Source organism: Octopus sinensis, linkage group LG1, assembly GCF_006345805.1.
Source record: "Octopus sinensis linkage group LG1, ASM634580v1, whole genome shotgun sequence".
Lineage (NCBI taxonomy): Eukaryota > Metazoa > Mollusca > Cephalopoda > Octopoda > Octopodidae > Octopus > Octopus sinensis.
Window position 1 is genome coordinate 102,353,275 of NC_042997.1, and position 18,793 is coordinate 102,372,067.

At 34.2% G+C, this 18,793-nt stretch overlaps 1 protein-coding gene across 1 annotated transcript; it reads right to left on the reverse strand.

The window, feature by feature from the left end:
• Positions 1-404: 404 nt before the first annotated feature.
• On the reverse strand, positions 405-17,858 carry LOC115215168. The gene is made up of 7 exons (XM_029784349.2): positions 17,704-17,858; positions 16,812-16,953; positions 11,589-11,722; positions 9,537-9,624; positions 8,290-8,416; positions 5,671-5,724; positions 405-554 (listed from the first exon to the last, which is right to left on the reverse strand). The coding sequence occupies exons 1-7, from the start codon at positions 17,750-17,752 to the stop codon at positions 462-464; spliced, it is 687 nt and encodes a 228-aa protein (XP_029640209.1). The 5' UTR covers positions 17,753-17,858; the 3' UTR covers positions 405-461.
• Between the last annotated feature and the right edge of the window lie 935 nt (positions 17,859-18,793).

Below are 18,793 nucleotides of genomic sequence, written 5' to 3' on the forward strand. Positions count from 1 at the left end.
CTAGCAGCAACTGATTTCAAAACTTCTCTGACATAGGTGCACTTTCGAAATCTTTTCGCTGGTAAAATGAACAACATCAGTACACTCATGTAGGTTCATATTGCATTACTCTAACCACAGGGTTTGTGGTTGCTTGAGTAAAATCAAGAACGGATTAAGTGAATTCGGAAAATATTGACTGAGTAACATACGGTATTGTTGTAAACAGTTTGTGATGTCTGATTTACTTTTCAGTCTATTGTTTTCTCTTTCCATAAACATAAAATAAGCTACAATAAAATAACATGATTAGGCCAATTATTTTCATAAAAATATTTTTATAATACGCAAGCATATATTAAAAATGTAACATTATAAACTATATCGGTTCATATATTGATTCATGCATTGAAATCTAAACAAAATGAAAAATTATGAAATATTTATTTCAAAATGTATTGGAATTTTTGGCAGGAAGCGTTCTACTCTATATCTGGCACCGACTGAAACAGCAGCTTGGCAAGAAGAAAACTGACTGGAATCAAGACTGGTGAATAGACTGAGCCGACAGCAGCCTGAAAAATAGTTTTAAAATCTATAAATATTCTTACGTTACATAAAATAGTTGATAATAAATAAAATACTTTCGTCTCAATAGAAATATTTCAAAAATTTAGAAAACATCCACTTTCTACTTTTGTACTCTCAGCATTGGGTTATCATTTATAAAAGATATTAGTATGTTATGCAGACGTAATTGAATACCCACTAGATCTTACAAATACTAAAAAAACAATTGTTAGATATGAGAATAGAATAAGAGAAATATATTTTATATAATGAGTGGTAACGGATAAATCAATACATGGTTCTCTGAATTCGATATAATTAGATCCAGCTATAATAAAATTGAAAATTTAATGAACTGGCTTTTCACGGCTACAAATATTATACAATCATTGGCCATAAACGCAATTACAAGGACAGCAGATATATTAATAGTAGCAATAGATACAATAATAGCAGCAACAGCAATTCATTAAAAATGGTTTCTATTTTGCTTCATGTGCAACAAGCGAAAAAAAAAATTAAATTGGAAGGAAAAAAACAAAACAAAAAAAAAACGGAGAAGCAGAAAGTGACTACGAAGCATTTGGTGGATAAACAGAACAATAGGGAAAGTAGAAAAACTGCTATGAATTGAAATTGAAAAGTATTCAAAGGTACAAAAAAAAATGGGGAAAAAAAAACAAGATATGCTAATTGGTAGGCTAGACATTAGCATTCATATTCGTCTGTATGTTTTCATGCTATCACATTTTGTTACTCAAGAATTCCAGATTGTTAAAACAGACTGGAAAATTTGTATGCCTTATCAGTGGCAGTTTTGGTTAATGAAATATTTGTGCTTTAAAGGAGCTGGTATGACTGTGTAGTTAACAATTTCTACAAATACCTATGATTGACCAATATCTTGTGAATGGAATTTGACAGGTGTAAACTGAGCACATGTGTGCATGTGAACATAATTATGTATGGGCGCATGCACATGGCATAAGCATAGATGTCATTGCATATGTAGGCATTATTATATACTAAGCTAAGGCGGCGAGCTGGCAGAAACGTTAGAATGCCGGGCGAAATGCGTCGCCGTATTTCGTCTGCTGTTACGTTCTGAGTTCAAATTCCGCCGAGGCCGACTTTGCCTTTCATCCTTTCGGGGTCGATAAATTAAGCACCAGTTGCGCACTGAGGTCGTTGTAATCGACTTAATTCCTTTGTTTGTCCTTGTTTGCCCCCTTTATGTTTAGCCCTTTGTGGCTAATAAAGAAATAAGAAACGTTAGCGCGCCGGGCGAAATGCTTAGCAGTATGCCGTCTGCCGTTACGTTCTGAGTTCAAATTCCGCCGAGGTTGACTTTGCCTTTCATCCTTTCGGAGTCGATTAAATAAGTACCAGTTACACACTGTAATCGACTTAATCCCTTTGTCTGTCTTTGTTTGTCCCCTCTATGGTTAGCCCCACCAGTGGGAAATAAAGAAATAATTATTATGTGCTAAGCTAAGGCGGCGAGCTGGCAGAATCGTTAGAACGCCGGCAAAATGCTTAGCAGTATTTCGTCCGTCACTATGTTCTGAGTTCAAATTGCGCTGAGGTTGACTTTGCCTTTCATCCTTTCAGAGTCGATAAAATAAGTACCAGTTGAACACCGGGGTCGATGTAATCGACTCATCTCTGCCCCCAAAATTACTGCCCTTGTGGCAAAATTTGAATCCATTATTATATGCTAAGCTTCTTGAATGTTTTACATATTTTGACGGTATCTTTCATAATAAAAACTCTAATCTTCTGATTAGGGTTGTTATTTATAGTTTTGTGAATAGTTGCTACTCAAGATGTGTGTGTGTGTGTGTGTGTGTGTGTGTGTGTGTGTGGTTCATGCAGGTATGGCATGGATTCGATCCTCGATAGCCAAATTTCACTTAACACTTCAGCAACAATTCTCTCACGATAAAACAATAGTTTTTCTGTGAATGACAGCAGTTATATTTGCCAGATGCCATCGCTAAGCAGAATAATGTCTTTTCCACTTGACCTTTCTAATCTCTTCTAGGCCACCAAAAGCTAGTATACAGATAACAGACCCCCAACGAAATCTATTGTTCTCAGCAATATGTCTATCCTTCTGGCTGGTTATGGATAGTTATAAAAACAAGAACTCCGTAAGCCAAAGTCAGTTAGTGAGAACCAAGTCTGGCTGATCGGCTGAACAAAGCGCCGTCTTTAAAGGAAAAGGCATTAAGGGATAACAATGGTAACTCACCAACGAAGCAGTTGTTTCGTCCCACCACTCTCACTTTCACTAACTCACTTTCTTTTCTCTGTAACATTACCATATCTCTCTAAATATATACTACTATGAGATCGTGTACACACATACCGGCCGAAATTTACTCTTTTTACCTCGCATGCTTTTCCATTTACTAGTTATACATACCAACCCGTCGTGGTTTTGGATATATACAAAGTAACGGTAAATAAATATCTCTTTACAACTTCAATCACTGTTCTTCTTCCATCTTGCATACTGGCAACAAACACCTTAACAACGACAACCGGTGACCCTCGACTGCAACGAAGAACCAACTGTTACATCTATATATATATATACATACATATATATATATATATATATATATATATATATATATATATTATATATATATATATATATCAAAATAAAAACATGATGCCAAGGATTCAGCGGTACATATGTTTCGGGCCTTTATTAGACAGATTTATAACAATGCATAATGTATGTCTGTGGCCTTCTTCAGCCGCGCACAGCAGCTTCCACAAGGACATGTGTTACATCAAAAATTCTTGGTTGGGGATGCAAATCCTCTCATTCGCGTACGACATAATGCGGCAACAGTATAGAATTGAAGCGTCCATCTCTTTCTTCTCTCAAAGAGATTCTACATTGAGAGAAGAAAGAGATGGACGCTTCAATTCTATGCTGTTGCCGCATTATGTCGTACGCGAATGAGAGGATTTGCATCCCCAACCAAGAATTTTTGATGTAACACATGTCCTTGTGGAAGCTGTTGTGCGCGGCTGAAGAAGGCCACAGACATACATTATGCATTGTTATAAATCTGTCTAATAAAGGCCCGAAACATATGTACCGCTGAATCCTTGGCATCATGTTTTTATTTTGATCAATTTACTCCACCACCTACACCACAAAACGGTATACACAGGTGCTTATAATTATCAAGTACTCACCCCGAATTTCTATATATATATATATATGTATGTATATGTGAGTGTATATGTGAGTGTATATATATGTGTATATATATATGTTTGTATATATATATGTGTGTATATATATGTGTGTATATATATATATGTATATATATATGTGTATATATATGTGTATGTATATGTATGTATACATATATATATATGTGTATGTATATGTATGTATACATATATATATATATATATATATATATATATATATATATTATATATATATATATATAATATATATATATATATATATATAGTTAATCCAACAAGAAAACACAGAAAAAAACACAGCAACGCGAGGACGTGGAACAATTAAAGTATTATTTGACGCTCAGGAAAAAAGGGAAGGAGGGTTTAACGTTTCGAGCGGAGCTCTTCGTCGGAAACAAAGGAGAAGGAAAGATCCGAGAAGGGAAGACAGAATATATATATATATATATACTATAGTGCAAGCATTTTAATATGTGACAGCGTGTATATTGTTGGCGACGATTTTCTTTCTCCATCTTCCTTTCTTTGGACTTTATCTATATTTCTGGTGAAGAGCTCCGCTCGAAACGTGAAACCCTCTTTCTTTTCTTCCCTTTCCTGAGCGTCCAATAATATTGTACTTATTCCACGTCCTCGCGTTGTTGTTTTTCTTGTTTGTTTATGTTTGGATTGACTATACACACACACAACACACACACACACACATATATATATAACCTCTACTATCGCTACCATGTGCCACTTCACCAATCCAACCGCTTTTTATTTATTTTTGTACAGAAACTAGCATCATAAATTAGGGCCTATTAGAACTTTCCAATATTATGTTTCTATCCAATAAAACATCAGTACTTCCTAATTTATTTCGCTATATCAGTAAAATAATTTCTCAGTCTGGCAGCCTTTAACAATTTTAATATGCAAATTTTAATTTCCTCGAAGGTTGTACTCACGGCACATTCTTTACTTCACGGTTTCAGTGAACTCTCGTATGAGGAAAACTAAACAACTGGATTTATTGCGGTTGTTAATACTTTTATAAACCTCAGGTAATCTAGGTTTCTTTAAAATTATACTTTCTCAGTCTCTAGTCTAAATCCGAAATTTGACAAAAGTTATTCGTCTGATCCAATTTTTTTTCTTTTTACGAAAAAAAAGTCCCCCCCCCCTCATTGTAACTTTTTCTTTGTCTCTCTTTTTCTTTCTCTCTCTCTCTCTCTCTCTCGCTTACACACAGAAGCCCTCTCTCTCTCTCTCTCTCTCTTCCTTTCTCTCTCTCTCTCTCCCTCACACTCACATATACACACTCTCTCTAACATACATTCACTCTCACTCTTTCTTATTTGAACACAACTTCTAATATTTAGTTTCTGCTTAGAAATCCGCTTCATTAGCGTGAACTGCTGGTGATCACTAAGCAACAGCTTTTGATATTGATTTCAAATTTTTAGCAAAAGGACAGCAATTTCAAGGAAGAGATTAGTCGATTACATCGACCCAGTGCTCAACTGATACTTATTTTATCGATCCCAAAAGGATGAAAAGTAAAGTCAACCACGGCGGAATTTGAGCCCAGAAAATAATGACGGACAAAATGCCGCTAAGAATTTTGTCCGGCGTTCTAACGATTCTGCCAGCTCGCTCCTTCTTTTGCTGTTTGATATTATTTAATATTAACCACAACAGTCTCCCAAAAACCATCATTATTTTCTGTATTTAGCTTCATGATCTATCGACCAAACTCTTTTTTTTACCATAAATATAATGTTAAAGACATTAACAGATCATTAACTTTGAATGCTCATTTTTTTTCTTTTTTTTTTTTTTTTTGCTTTAAGCATCTCGTAAGTTGGAAGTAACCATGAAGCGAAAATTACTCACAGCAGAACAAAGAATTCCTGTTGGAGACATCGTAGACATACCATAGGTAGGTGGCTAGAAAACAAAATAATACAATTTGTTAAAATAATTATTATGTAAACTTTAAATAATATTTCATACATACATACATACATACATACATACATACATACATACATACATACATACATACATACATACATACATACATACATACATGGCTTTCTAATAAGTAGTCTGCTTCCCAACCATATGGTTCCAGGTTCAGCCAAACTGTGTGGCACCTTGGACAAGTATCCTCTTCTATTGCACCAAGCTGACCAGATCCTTGTGAGTGGATTTGGTAAACAGAAACCGAAAGCAGTCGCTCGAATGGACATGTGTGTGCGCGCTAGCGCACGCGCGCGTGTCTTTCTATTTATGTTTATCCACCACCGCCACTTGACAACCATGCTGGTTTATTTACTTTCCTGTAACTTAGCGATTCGGCAAAAAACATCGATAGAATAAGTAGCAAACAAACAAAAAATAAAATAGTAACAATATTTTAGTACTAGGGGTGATTTGTTCGACTAAATCCTTCAAGGCGATGCCCAGCATGGCCACAGTCTAATGACTGAAAAAAGTAAAAGATAAAAATATATCATTTCATTTACTTGTTTCAGTCTTCTTTCAGTGGGACTGAACCCGTAACCATTTGTCTTAGAAGCAAACGTCTTATCACATTGTTTAAAAAGATTCTATGACTTTTAGAATAAGAAACCCCTGGTTACAAAGTGTGGCGATTACTCTGTTTCACTGTTAGCCCTAATGTATCACTAAAAACGGCTTTTGGGGGATTATTTGAGTCACATTCCTGGTATTAATGTTTGTTTGTTTCACTTAGAAAGAAATTGTTGGGTAAATCGAAGCTTTATATTTAAATTTTTTGTATTTTCGTGTAAGAATTGGATAACTATGAAGACATTTCAGGCTTTCTTCCACCGATCAGCTTTTATAGTCATGAAAACATGAACAAAATGAACTTCATTCTCATTAAGCAGAGGTACCAAAATTTCACACGCGCACACACACATTATATGCATGTAAATAGAAGCATGTATAGTGTATTTGATATCCTCACTGTTTGAGAGACACATTAGGAATGATCTCGTTGTAGTTAACAACTATCTTTGGCTTGTTTGACCCTGTTGTGTCCACTGCTCTGATTGGTTGGCATTTGGCGCAGTTTGTCTTTCGACTTATTTCGTGTCAGTGTGTAAGCCAACCAATCACGGCCTTCGGATAAGGTCTCGTGACACTGTTTTTCTGTTCCCTCCTTTGAGCCTACCACAGGCTATAAAAAGGCCAGCATTTCACTATTCCGAGTCCTTGACTCTAGACCTTCTAAGGTCTAGTCATTGACGACCGAGCTATTCAGCCGTGTTCCAGCAACAGACGACCAGCCAGCCATGAAGACGCTATTATACACCAGCGACAGACAGGACGTTTTCCATCTCCGCCGCCGTCATCACCATCGTCGTCCTTCAACTCTATGTCGTCTTCATCTCCGTCGACTTCAGCAACATGTACACATCAACATCGCCCAGGTCTAAACTCACGATATTTGTAAATATTTCACCGAGGTAAAACAGTTACAGTCTACCTGAAGAACTTTCTGTATCAAGAGACTCGGCACGGCATTGAAACCACAACTTCTACACATGTAGTAACCGGCATTCTGCCACGTGACCCCAACATCTTGTTATAGAACACTTGCTATCGTGTACCTCACGAACTGGTAAACAAATTCCATCTTAACTCAATATGCTGAGAGACTTATCTTATGCTCTGTATTTCAATTGTATACGCATTCACCTTCTGTCGCATACACGAACACACTGACACAAACACTTGTCGCACGCATCTAGACACAACACCTTTGCTAGCACTCACACACACTCTCTTTGTACACTTTGTAAATAAAGTCTTCTCTCTCAAACAGTAGAACGGTTGTCGTCCTTTATTTATTCCTTTGGCACTGTATTTTATATCCTGTATTTGGCTTCTCTTATTTTGTTAGGGGCGACCGTGCGGCGTTCAAAAGGAGACATTTGTCACCAACTCCTTTCGTACGGTCGTATTCTCTGCACATGCATACATATGTATAATGCTTGTATTTATGCATGTATACAATACTGATGATGTGAAGATGTACATCGACCAGATTTATGTAATTCGGCCTGACAATCTTCAATGAAATACGTATAAGAATACTAGAAGTAAATAATTTCAAAAACAAACTCCAGTTTTGTTTCTCTCTCAACACACACACACACACCGTTTTTAGTTGGTTTCCCTTAAAATTCTGACGCTGACGAGATTTGAATGGAGACAGAAGAAACTAAAAGTTCGTGCCATTGTACTGTATTACGTCGGAATAATACTGAGCACAAAATGATATTCGGTTATTTCGTTACGATTCATACAAAAGATTCATACTGGGCTTCGTATATTTTACCCAAGTGTCACTTTGATGACATGCACTGCTCTCTCACTCATTAATAATAATAATAACAACAACAACAACAACACAACAACAACAACACAACAACAACAACAATAATAATAATAATAATAATAATTAATAAAGAGAATTACAGGGCAATTGAGAATATTCCGCTTGAGTCTGAGAGTAATTTCCCAATAACTTCGAGTAAACTGCATCGCGTCGTAACTACACTTATTTGCAACATTCATTCGGCAGAGAACCATATTGTTTAAAGTGCTGGAAAATAAACAAATAATGAATAAATCTTTAACAACATATACTTCAAAGAACAATTTTTATTGTGTATATTTGAGTATCACCATTCTAAATCAAAATTACAGTAGGCCAATCTAGCTTTGTGCGTTAAATTGAAATACAGTCATTCCTCAACTTGTCTTTTGCAGTTGCGTCATTTTCAACTTCAATTCGATTTATTCGACATTTAGTCGGCCTCAGCGAACATATTTAAAAAGTATAGATTTTTTTTTTTTTTTTTGAAAAAAACAACACTGAAGTAGAATATCAAATAAAATACACTTAAAAATATCTACAAAACATTTATTAAAACATTTGTCTTGCAAGATTCTTAATGTGAAATCGTTTGTTGAAACAGATATTGTTATATTTAGGGATGAGACAAAGAATACCTTGTAGGGCAGGATTCGTGACAAAAGGACTTCCGGTAGGAGAAGGAAAACAAAAGAATGTCAACAGTGAGTGTGAAACGAATCTGAGTGAACTAAACAGAAATAACTGACGACTTATGCCCGGATGTACGTAAAGTAATGAACCTTTGATAAATGTATTCTTGTCTCCACTAGTTTGTCTGGTGACCCCGACGATAGAACAATAGCTCTCGCTATCGAAACAAACATGGCTAGCAACAAAATAACACTGAGGCTACCACCGTTCTGGCCTAAGAGGGTTGAACTGTAGTTCGCGCAGGTGGAAGCTCAATTCGATACAAACAAGGTAACGGCCGACCAAAGTAAGTACTCACACGTTGTGGCAGCACTAGAGGTGCTGGACATTTTAACCCATCCCCCACCAACGAAAAAATATGCCATACAGAAAGAAGACCCAAAAGTACTGCCTCCATAAAAGCATCGCCTGGGGCTGACCTCTCTCCACTGCAACAACTGCTTGGTACGCTACTGCTCCACGACATCAACGATAAGGCAAGGTGTAAACGAAAAAATACTTATAATTTTAACAGCTTTTTTAGACATTAATTAATTAATTTATATATATATATATATATATATATATATATATATATATATATATATATATATATATATATATATATATATATATATATAGTTACTATTTATTCTACAAAATTCAAGCAGTTTACCTGCAGTTGTTAGATACGCCAGAGCCGCAATCTTGAAGTGATTGTTTAGTCGATGGGTTTGATAGGCAAGGGATGACAGCCATCAGTACTTCAAAATAATGAAAAGCGTGATTTATATAACTCAACACTTGAGAAACATTAGATTTAATGTTTTTAATTTTCATAAAATGATTATAACAATGACATGTTTTATGAATTTTAACGATGAATTTTAATCATGAATTTTAACGATGAAAGGAGGATTATCTTGATGAGAACAAGACGAACATATGTAAGTCATTAATTCAAGATAGATTTTTAAGGTTCAAATATAACTATTAAAAGTAAAAATAAATTTTTTAAATTAGTTATTCGTAATCTCGCCATCCGAATAGAATATACTTCGCTGAGGATATCAACTAAAGCCAAAACATGTCCAATGCTTTCACTAGTTGAATTTTAAAATCCAGATCCACTCTAATCTGTGTCAATCCAGAAATGTCGAAAAACTCTTATGAGAGTTATCCCTCTTACTTGAAAGCGAAACATTCCGTTTAGGAGAATTTGAGAATTTAAATACCCCTATACTGAATATTTCTCTTAATTAATTGCCTGAACAATTTAAGAAAAACAATTACAGATATTTCGGATAATTCATTACATACATTTCAATAATTAATAATCGATCAAAGGCAGACCATTTCGTCTGATGTAAGATATTTCGGGTTTTATATTTCGTTGTTTTCCATCTGAGGAAGTTATCTATAATGGACTGATTATTGATTATTGAAATATTCGAAATATCAATAACTTGTTTTCTGTTCATTTATATTTACTGCGGCACTTATTATTCCATTCATATTAATTATTACAGAGTCCGTATTAATGTTGCTTTTTAGACATGAGAATAGAAGTTTAACATATCCGGATAATCGATCCCTTATTCCTTTGATCATTTGTCTTTCATTTTAATGCATCAAAAATAAGTACACACACATACACATACACTGATCACTTTTAATCTCACCCAATAGAATATGTTTCTCCGAGGAGGAGACTAAAACAAGGTCGTTTTCCCCAGCTGGCTGTAACATCTTTAACATTTTTGGACATCTACATCGTCCAAAATTTCTATCAAGTGATCTTATTGGAATTATCTTTGTTGCTTGCTGTTTTCAGATTTTAAACATCCCTAGGGAATGAGCTCTTACCATATTTAGAAGTACTATCTATCCCCACTTAAACGTTGATATTCTGTTAGAACAAACTATACTGCGGTAGATACTATGAGAGAAACTCTCTCACTACAAAATGCACTTTTGTTTATATCGCTAGCGAGGAGATAAATTCTTGCTTTCTCCGGTGCCGAAACCACCGGGTCACGTGATTTTGACTTCTTTGGTCTTGTCAATGATGGACACTCGACCGCTAGAAATAGCAGTGATTCATCTCCGCCAGCGATATATAGAATAAGAGGACCAGATCAGGTGCTGGTATCGCAATTAACCAGTGGGCTTGTTAAAAATACTATCATCTATTTGTATTCACTAAGCAGAACGCTTCATTGAGATATTTTCCTTCGGTCATAAATTGAAAGATTGTCTGGCTTTTTCGTAGCATAAATGCTAATGCATGTGTTTTTGCATGCAACTTTTTGTTAATGATTTCGAGAATATATTTTGGATGAAAAAAAAAGAAAGGAAGACATTTTCACTAGAAAAAATAAAATACAATTTCCTCCCCCTCTCCACTGAAACTCACAGGTCACCCCTTTGCCAGAGCATTTTCATAAGTTTGTCTTAAACGTCTGTGTTTGTTTCCAGATTTTTTGTTAGCATTTGTTTCATACGTTTCTTTCATAAATCCAAAGTTGCTCTGGTGGTTGAAAAAACTTGGGAATACGTATCGTATACGATGCATAGATGCCAGGGAAATATGTCCTGTGTATCATATGTGACAGACAGAACAGGTAAAGAGTTAAACTTATTTCATATGCATTGATAAGCAGGCGTAAATGGTGGGGGAGGGGACAATTTGATACAAAAAATAGATCGAAATAAATCGATAACTTACGTCCAAATGCTTTATTACAAACCCAAGATAAAAACTGGGTTTGTTGTTGAATGTTTGTTTGGGCAGTAGCATTGGTCATTTGGCACGATCCAGTATAAATAGTTTGAAGACAGGATACAAATTCTGGTAGATTTCTTTTTAGTTAACATGAAATTATAGAATGCAAAAAATAAATTATTAATTTATACAGTGATGAGTATTAATATTATACGTGCTCATTTTCATTTAACCCTTTATCTGCGAGATTAAATTTCGTGGTTATTCCAGTAAAGATGTTAAATAGAATTGGTATTTTACTGCAAGTTACATCACCTCAATAAACTTGACATATCTAAAAAAAAAAAAAAAAGCAATTTCAAACATGACATTCCTCAACAGAAGAAAGAAACATTGTTAGATAAAGTTGCTTTTAGTAGTTAACGGTAATGAAATTTTGAGTGGATGTATCTGATTGCCGCAGTAAAGGGATTAAGCGTAATTTTGGAAGAAAAAAAAAACACGAAGTTCAGTATCATTATGTTTTATTGAAAGCTAACGAAAACAAATTAAGGATCTTTTCGGTTTGAACGGCAGTTTTTTAAAAATAATTTCCACGTAACTAAACACTTTTAAACATCGTATACTGGTAGAATGTGTTCATAAAACATCTTTTTCTCTTGGCTTTATTGAAAAAATTCTATGGTTTGTAAGATATTTGTTGTTTTTTTTTCTTCAATTTCTGAAATTTCAACCAATCAATGACGTCTGTTGAGGTGAAAACATTCTGTGCCGTATGAATATGTCCCTCGTTTAAGAAACAGATTGAGTTTATTTACATTTCTGAAGAAAAAAGATACCCTTCCCCCCACTCCTAACCCTAAACCTGAAACAGATTGAAATGCAATAGATCGATACTAGGGTCATAATTATGGGTGGCAATTTCATATGACACCGCTAGAAAAAACTGCCGTTCAAACCGAAAAGATCCCAAATTAAAAGGGCAAAAATTAGATATTAGGAAAATAATATGAAAGTTACCAAAATATTCACAGATAATTTGTATTTATATAGTGTGTCGATGACATCATTCTCAGCTTGCGTATTTCATCTCACAATCAATGAAAAACTATCGAAATTGTCTTTCCGAGCAAAACGCGGATTTTGATTGTTCAAAATATAATTCAAGTGCTAAAATTCCGTTACGAAAGAATTCGTAATTATTTTTTATACAATGAAAAGATATTCGGGTGTTTACGCATGAGGCGAAAAGAGTTTAACTTACTAAATTACATTCACACACAGAAAGACATACACTCACAGATATATGCACACACAGACATATGCAGACAGATAGATATATACACACACAGACATACACACACGTTTTATGCATACATACACACAAACTCAAATTCCGACTCACGTGTATATGTGTACGTGTATCAGTGAATACTCATGTGTGCCTGTGCTTCTACGTGTGTGTGAATATTTGTGTATACATATGTATGTGTATGTATATTTGTGTGTGTATGCTCGTGTGTGTGTGTGTGTGTTTGTGCATGCTTGTGTGAGCGTGTGCGCGCACGCGCGAATGTTCCCAGAAAGCCATGCTATGCCGAATAACAATTGGCTTTGATGACATCTTTCTCCCAAAACATTAGAATGTGTATAGCCCATAATAAATATAGGTAGCAGAGTCCATTCAGAAATAATGAACTTCAACATTTTCATATATTCAAAAGATACAGGAACAATTTATGCCATATTCCTAATTGGGAATAATCACTACTGTCCAAGGAAATCAGTGACAGCAAGTAGATCAATTCAATAAAATATCTGAAACAAAATACATTGGATACTTGTCTGCCATTATAAAATTAATGGCGATGATTTCACGTTACATTTTCTTTTCTCTCGCGACACTTTAATACAATTCATCTAAAATATTTTACTGAACGGATTTAGACTTTGGTTGCTTGAGCCTATATCATTAATTATTCTTAATAACAAGATACCAAGACAGCGAGCTGACAGAATCATAGAGCGTCGGGAAAAAATGCTTTGTGGCATTTCTTCGTCTTTTTACTTTCTGAGTTCAAATTATACCGAGTCTGACTTTGCAGTTCATTCTTTCAAGGTCAATATCATAAGTACCAGTTGAACAGTAGGATCGTTGTAATCGACTTACTCGCTTCCCTAAAACTGTTAGCTTGTGTTAAAATATTTGAAATCATTCTTTATAAGACACATGACATATCAAATGCCCCATCCAGCTAAGAGACAGAAAAATACTTAAGACTTTTACAATCTGATGAAAATTTTTTAGTAGTTATGTTATTATAAATTAGCAATATTAACTGTATCATTAAGGCGGCGAGATGGCGGAGCCGTTAGCATGTCAGGCAAAATGCTTAGCGGCATTTCGTTCGTCTTTACGTTCTGTGTTCAAGTCTACCGAAGTTGACTTTGACTTTCATTCTTTCGGGGTCGATAAAATAAGTACCAATCGAGCACTTACTCCCTCCTCCGAAATTGCTGGCCTTATGCCAAAATTTGAAACCAGTATTATCTATATCGTTGATAACAACATTACCTCGAACACTAAATAGCAGAATGATGCATTATCTTCGTGTGAGACATATTGTAGTAAAAGCACTATACAAAACAAAAAAGCAAAAACAAAAAAAATACTTAACATCAATGAAAATACAAACGAATTTTATATCTACAAGACGTGCTCGTAATTTAAACGAAAAGAAAAAGATTTTTGCAAGACTACCTACTTAATTGAAACTAAAGTGCCTGATTTGTCCTCTAAGACAATGAACAAATGACATTACAGTTGCTGAGGTCACCTTCTCATCAGTTGTGGCTATCTCGTCTAAGACTGCAGGGAAGAATATCTATGATAATTTACTCCTAACATTTACTACTTTTTTCTTCTTTTTATATATATATATATGTTTAAAACAACTATGGCTCTCTAAGAAATATCATAATGGATTCTAAACATCTGAGTAGCTAACCAAACAATTGAAAAATGACGTTGAAGCCTATGTATAATACAGACATGCATACATACATACACACACACACATATCATATCATATATTATATTATATTATATTACATACCAGCGATCTGTGCTCTCAGACATAAAATTAAACGAAAGTAAGTTATAAAATTTATGCTACTTTGTGCTTCAAAAGAGAAATATCGTGGCAGTTAAAAGTGAAAACTAGAACTTAAAGAGTACGAAAGAATAAATGTATTGTTATAACTTTAGACTGTAATAGTAGGTACTTTTGGAACGGGAAAAATTGAGTAATATTGTAAAGAATTGTAGGATTCTTTGGTGAGGTTTCTGTCGTAAACAACAGAAGATTGTTATTCAAGGCAGAGTAAATTACAAGAAAAATAGTGTAAATATAATACGGCATAAGTTTTATTCTCTTTATGAAATCATCAGAAAGCAAGGACATCCTATTGAAAATTTTGTCAGCGTAAACTCAGCTTCAGTTAACTTTGAAAATGCGATGAAGAGTGGAACATACTGTTAAAACATCGATAAGACATTTTTGTTTGGTTGATTTTATTTGTTATAAATATCGCGTGATTAATTTACGGATCTGATAAGTTTTATGGTTCTTGTTTCAGATTATTTTCCCCTCCAAGATAACCGGCGGTGATTGAAAGGTATTGCGTGACTGAAATAATAGCGCTAAGCAGATAGAGTCAAGGTGTATATTCTGAAAATTTGGAAAATATCTCTTTGACAGTTTTTGGTCTTTCTTCAAACACGTTAGCAGTGCACATTAATAAATTAGCTTGAACGATGAACTGAAGAACTATATTTTCCCTACCCTTCACTAAAAAATAACACAGAGCTAAGCTGCCACTCTCACAAAAATGCAAAGCCTTATAATTTCTGGTGGCTTTGTTTGACGAATATACATTTATACTATAGGCAACGGTATACTACAAGGACTGAATAACATTTTCAGAGCTACAAAATACTTCAGGCTTGAATGTATAACTCATCCTGTTACAAATATACTTTAATTTACATTTCTACCCATATATTTTGGAAGAGGCACATTCTAGTCTGCAACTACAAAAAGGCATAGCCATCATCGTAATAAGTAAACCGTTATTTACCAATAATTCGAAACCACTAAACCAGCCGATATGTTTTCTCTTCTTTCGGTTTTTTCTCTATCACTAATACAATGATCTGAAAAATGCGAACCGATTAAACCCTACCGAAATTGCTTAATATGCGTGCTTTCTCACTTGTACTCATACTTCTCAGACTCCACACTGATCTCTTTACTTTATTTGAGCTTTTCGGAACCCACACACGCACATTCTCTCTCTCTCTCTCTCTCTCTCTCTCTCTCTCTCTCTCTCTCTCTCTCTCTCTCTCTCTCTCTCTCTCTCTCTCTCTCTCTCTCTCTTTCAAACTATAAGCGCCTAAACATCCTGAATCAATCTCTGCTACTATTCAATAGTTGAGAGCGACCTGAAATGGCCATGGGTACTTATTGTGTCACTGGACGAGCTTTATAATTCTTTTTACTTCATAAGACCTGAAATTTTGGGAAAAGGGGATAGTCGATTACACTGACCCCAGTGCTCAACTGTATCTTAGTTATCGATCTCGAAAGGATGGAAGATAAAGTAGACCTCTGCAGAGAACTCAAAACGTGAAGACGGAAGAAATGCTGCAATGCATTTTGTCCAGCGTGCTAGCGATTCTACCAACTCACTACCTTAACAATAATAACTACTTCTACTATAGGAACAGAGAATGGAATATTTGTGGATGGAAATTAGTCGATTACATCGCCCTCAGTGCTCAACTAGTACATTTACCGACCTCGAAAGGTTGAAAGGTAAAGACGACTTCGGCGGAATTTGAACTCAGAACGTAAAGACGGACGAAATACTGCTAAGCATTTTGTCCGGAATGCTAACGAATCCACCAGCTCTTGGACTAGCTTAAATGTACAGGTCACTATAATTAACACGCTTTCTTTGTAGGTTTAAAGACTAGTCGATATCGCCTAGTCAAGAATCATTAATAAAAGGATCATTATTTTCAAAAGAAATATTTAATTAAAAACTTAACATAACTCAGGCAAAATGCCCATGGACGTTTTGATATGCGTGTTTCAAACTGCTTAGGTTTAATATTAACTGATTATATTCGATGTTATAGAATGTAAAATATCTGGAACTTACCCACAAACATAATGGTATTGTTGAATCGAAGCAGCCACAATGGATCCAATTTGTAATTGGCTTCCAATGTTGCCAAGTTGTTGGTCTAAGCATCTACTTGCCATGGCACTTGTTTGCACAGAACTACAAACATTGCTGCATTCTGAAATAAACAAAAAATTCGAAAAAAATACTTTAATGACTAAACTGAAATTAATAAATATGGCGTATGACTGTATAAGATAATCTGTTGATAAATAAAAGCTTTCGCTTGAAGATCAATCTTTGAAGATCGTCTTAATCAATAAAGATATCAGCCGAGGACAGGCTATAGGTTTTAACTGATATTAATTGTCATAAACTTTATTATTATCGGTCTTCGAAAATTACTTACATTGGCATGTATGTGTGTGATACGTTTGCATATATATCTCTCCATCAAAAGTCTAGGAATGAAGACAGTATTTATAACATTAAAAAGTTCGTCAATCGATAACAAAAGACAAAGTATTTAGAATAATTATGTATGTGCGTGTGCGTGTGCGTATGTATGTATATTCAGTGTATTCATTCGAAGCTAATTATTGCGATCATTTTGAAGCAAATCCTTGAATCCTTTTTCAGTCAAAAAAACAGGTGATAGCATTTCATGAACCATTAATTTTGTTACCAATAACCGTTTGATAATATTATCAGAGACACTTTCTGAGATTATAATAGTGGCTTCCACTCATATATATATATATATATATATATATACACACATATGCTACTAATAAAACTACATTAATACTTCACATATTTGCCAACATTTGACATAAAAGAATAATCACTTGATTAAATATATTACAATTTCTTTCCACCTTTATGAAATATCTTGTTTAACAACAAAAAAAAAGTCCAAATTACTTACCAGCATTAATCAATATCGAAAACAAAATTGCAAAATATCTTAACCACATGTCGATCTTCAAAATATCCAAAAATATATATAGAATTCAAAACGTTGCAGTCATAAGAAAAGTGATCTGGATATATTAAAAATGTTGACAACTAGTGATGCATACCATAAAAGGGAAATTCTCTGTAATATATGACGTAAGAAGATTCCAAATTCTGGTTGGTTATTAAAATCTGAAGAGTCCATTTCTTCATATAGGGATGTTGAAACAATAGATTGATTTCCACAATGAAAATAGATAATAAACAGTAATTTTAAAGTTATTACTTTTGGCTTTAAACTCTTACCTACATTCTATAAATATGTTGAATTTCTAAAAGTAATTCATAACAATGATGTCAAGATCAGAGAACAATATTTAAGGAACGCATCTTTAAAAACAATGGCTCCCGGATGTTCCGAGTTTTCAATAGACACTGTTTTCTCTGCATTATAATATCAGAATTATAACAAATATATATATATATATATATAATATATATATATATATATATATATATATATATATATATATATTATATATATATATATATATATATATATATATATATATATATATATCTTTCATAAATAAATCACAGAGTATTAAGCTATTTGCTTTAAGCTTTCAGTCAACTGAATCATTATAACATTGACATAAGGCCACAATTTTGAACGGATACAAAGAACTGAATCGACCAGAGTGCTTTATTAGTATTTATTTTATCGTCATTGGAGGATTGAAATGCCAGATCAGCCCCGAAACATTTTGTACTGAAAGCGTAATGGGATTAACAAACAATTATTATTTGCTTTCAGTAGGTTGTATATCACGGGTCACCATCTCAGTCTTTTGTTTCTTCTCCTTATACATTACTCTATTTTTATAAATCTTCCCAATTCTTGATATTATTTCATCCCGTTTTACGCTTCCTCTGCCTCTCTTTCCATTGATTTTCGCCTTTTAACAATTGTCATCATAAAGACTATGAGTCGAAGGCAAAAAAGGCCATGTTTTCTAATCAAGTTTCTAAAAGAGTTTAGTTTTCTCTTTTTGATGGTA

What these genes read in the sequence shown, in the direction of transcription:
- LOC115215168 (XM_029784349.2), bottom strand. Translation starts at nt 17,752, where the DNA reads ATGTGGTTAAGATATTTTGCAATTTTGTTTTCGATATTGATTAATGCT. An exon ending in TTCGATATTGATTAATGCTG is followed by an intron (nt 16,954 to 17,703) that starts GTAAGTAATTTG and finishes TGTTTATTTCAG; the next exon opens with AATGCAGCAATGTTTGTAGT. An exon ending in TTGTAATAAAGCATTTGGAC is followed by an intron (nt 9,625 to 11,588) that starts GTAAGTTATCGA and finishes ATTATTTTGAAG; the next exon opens with TACTGATGGCTGTCATCCCT.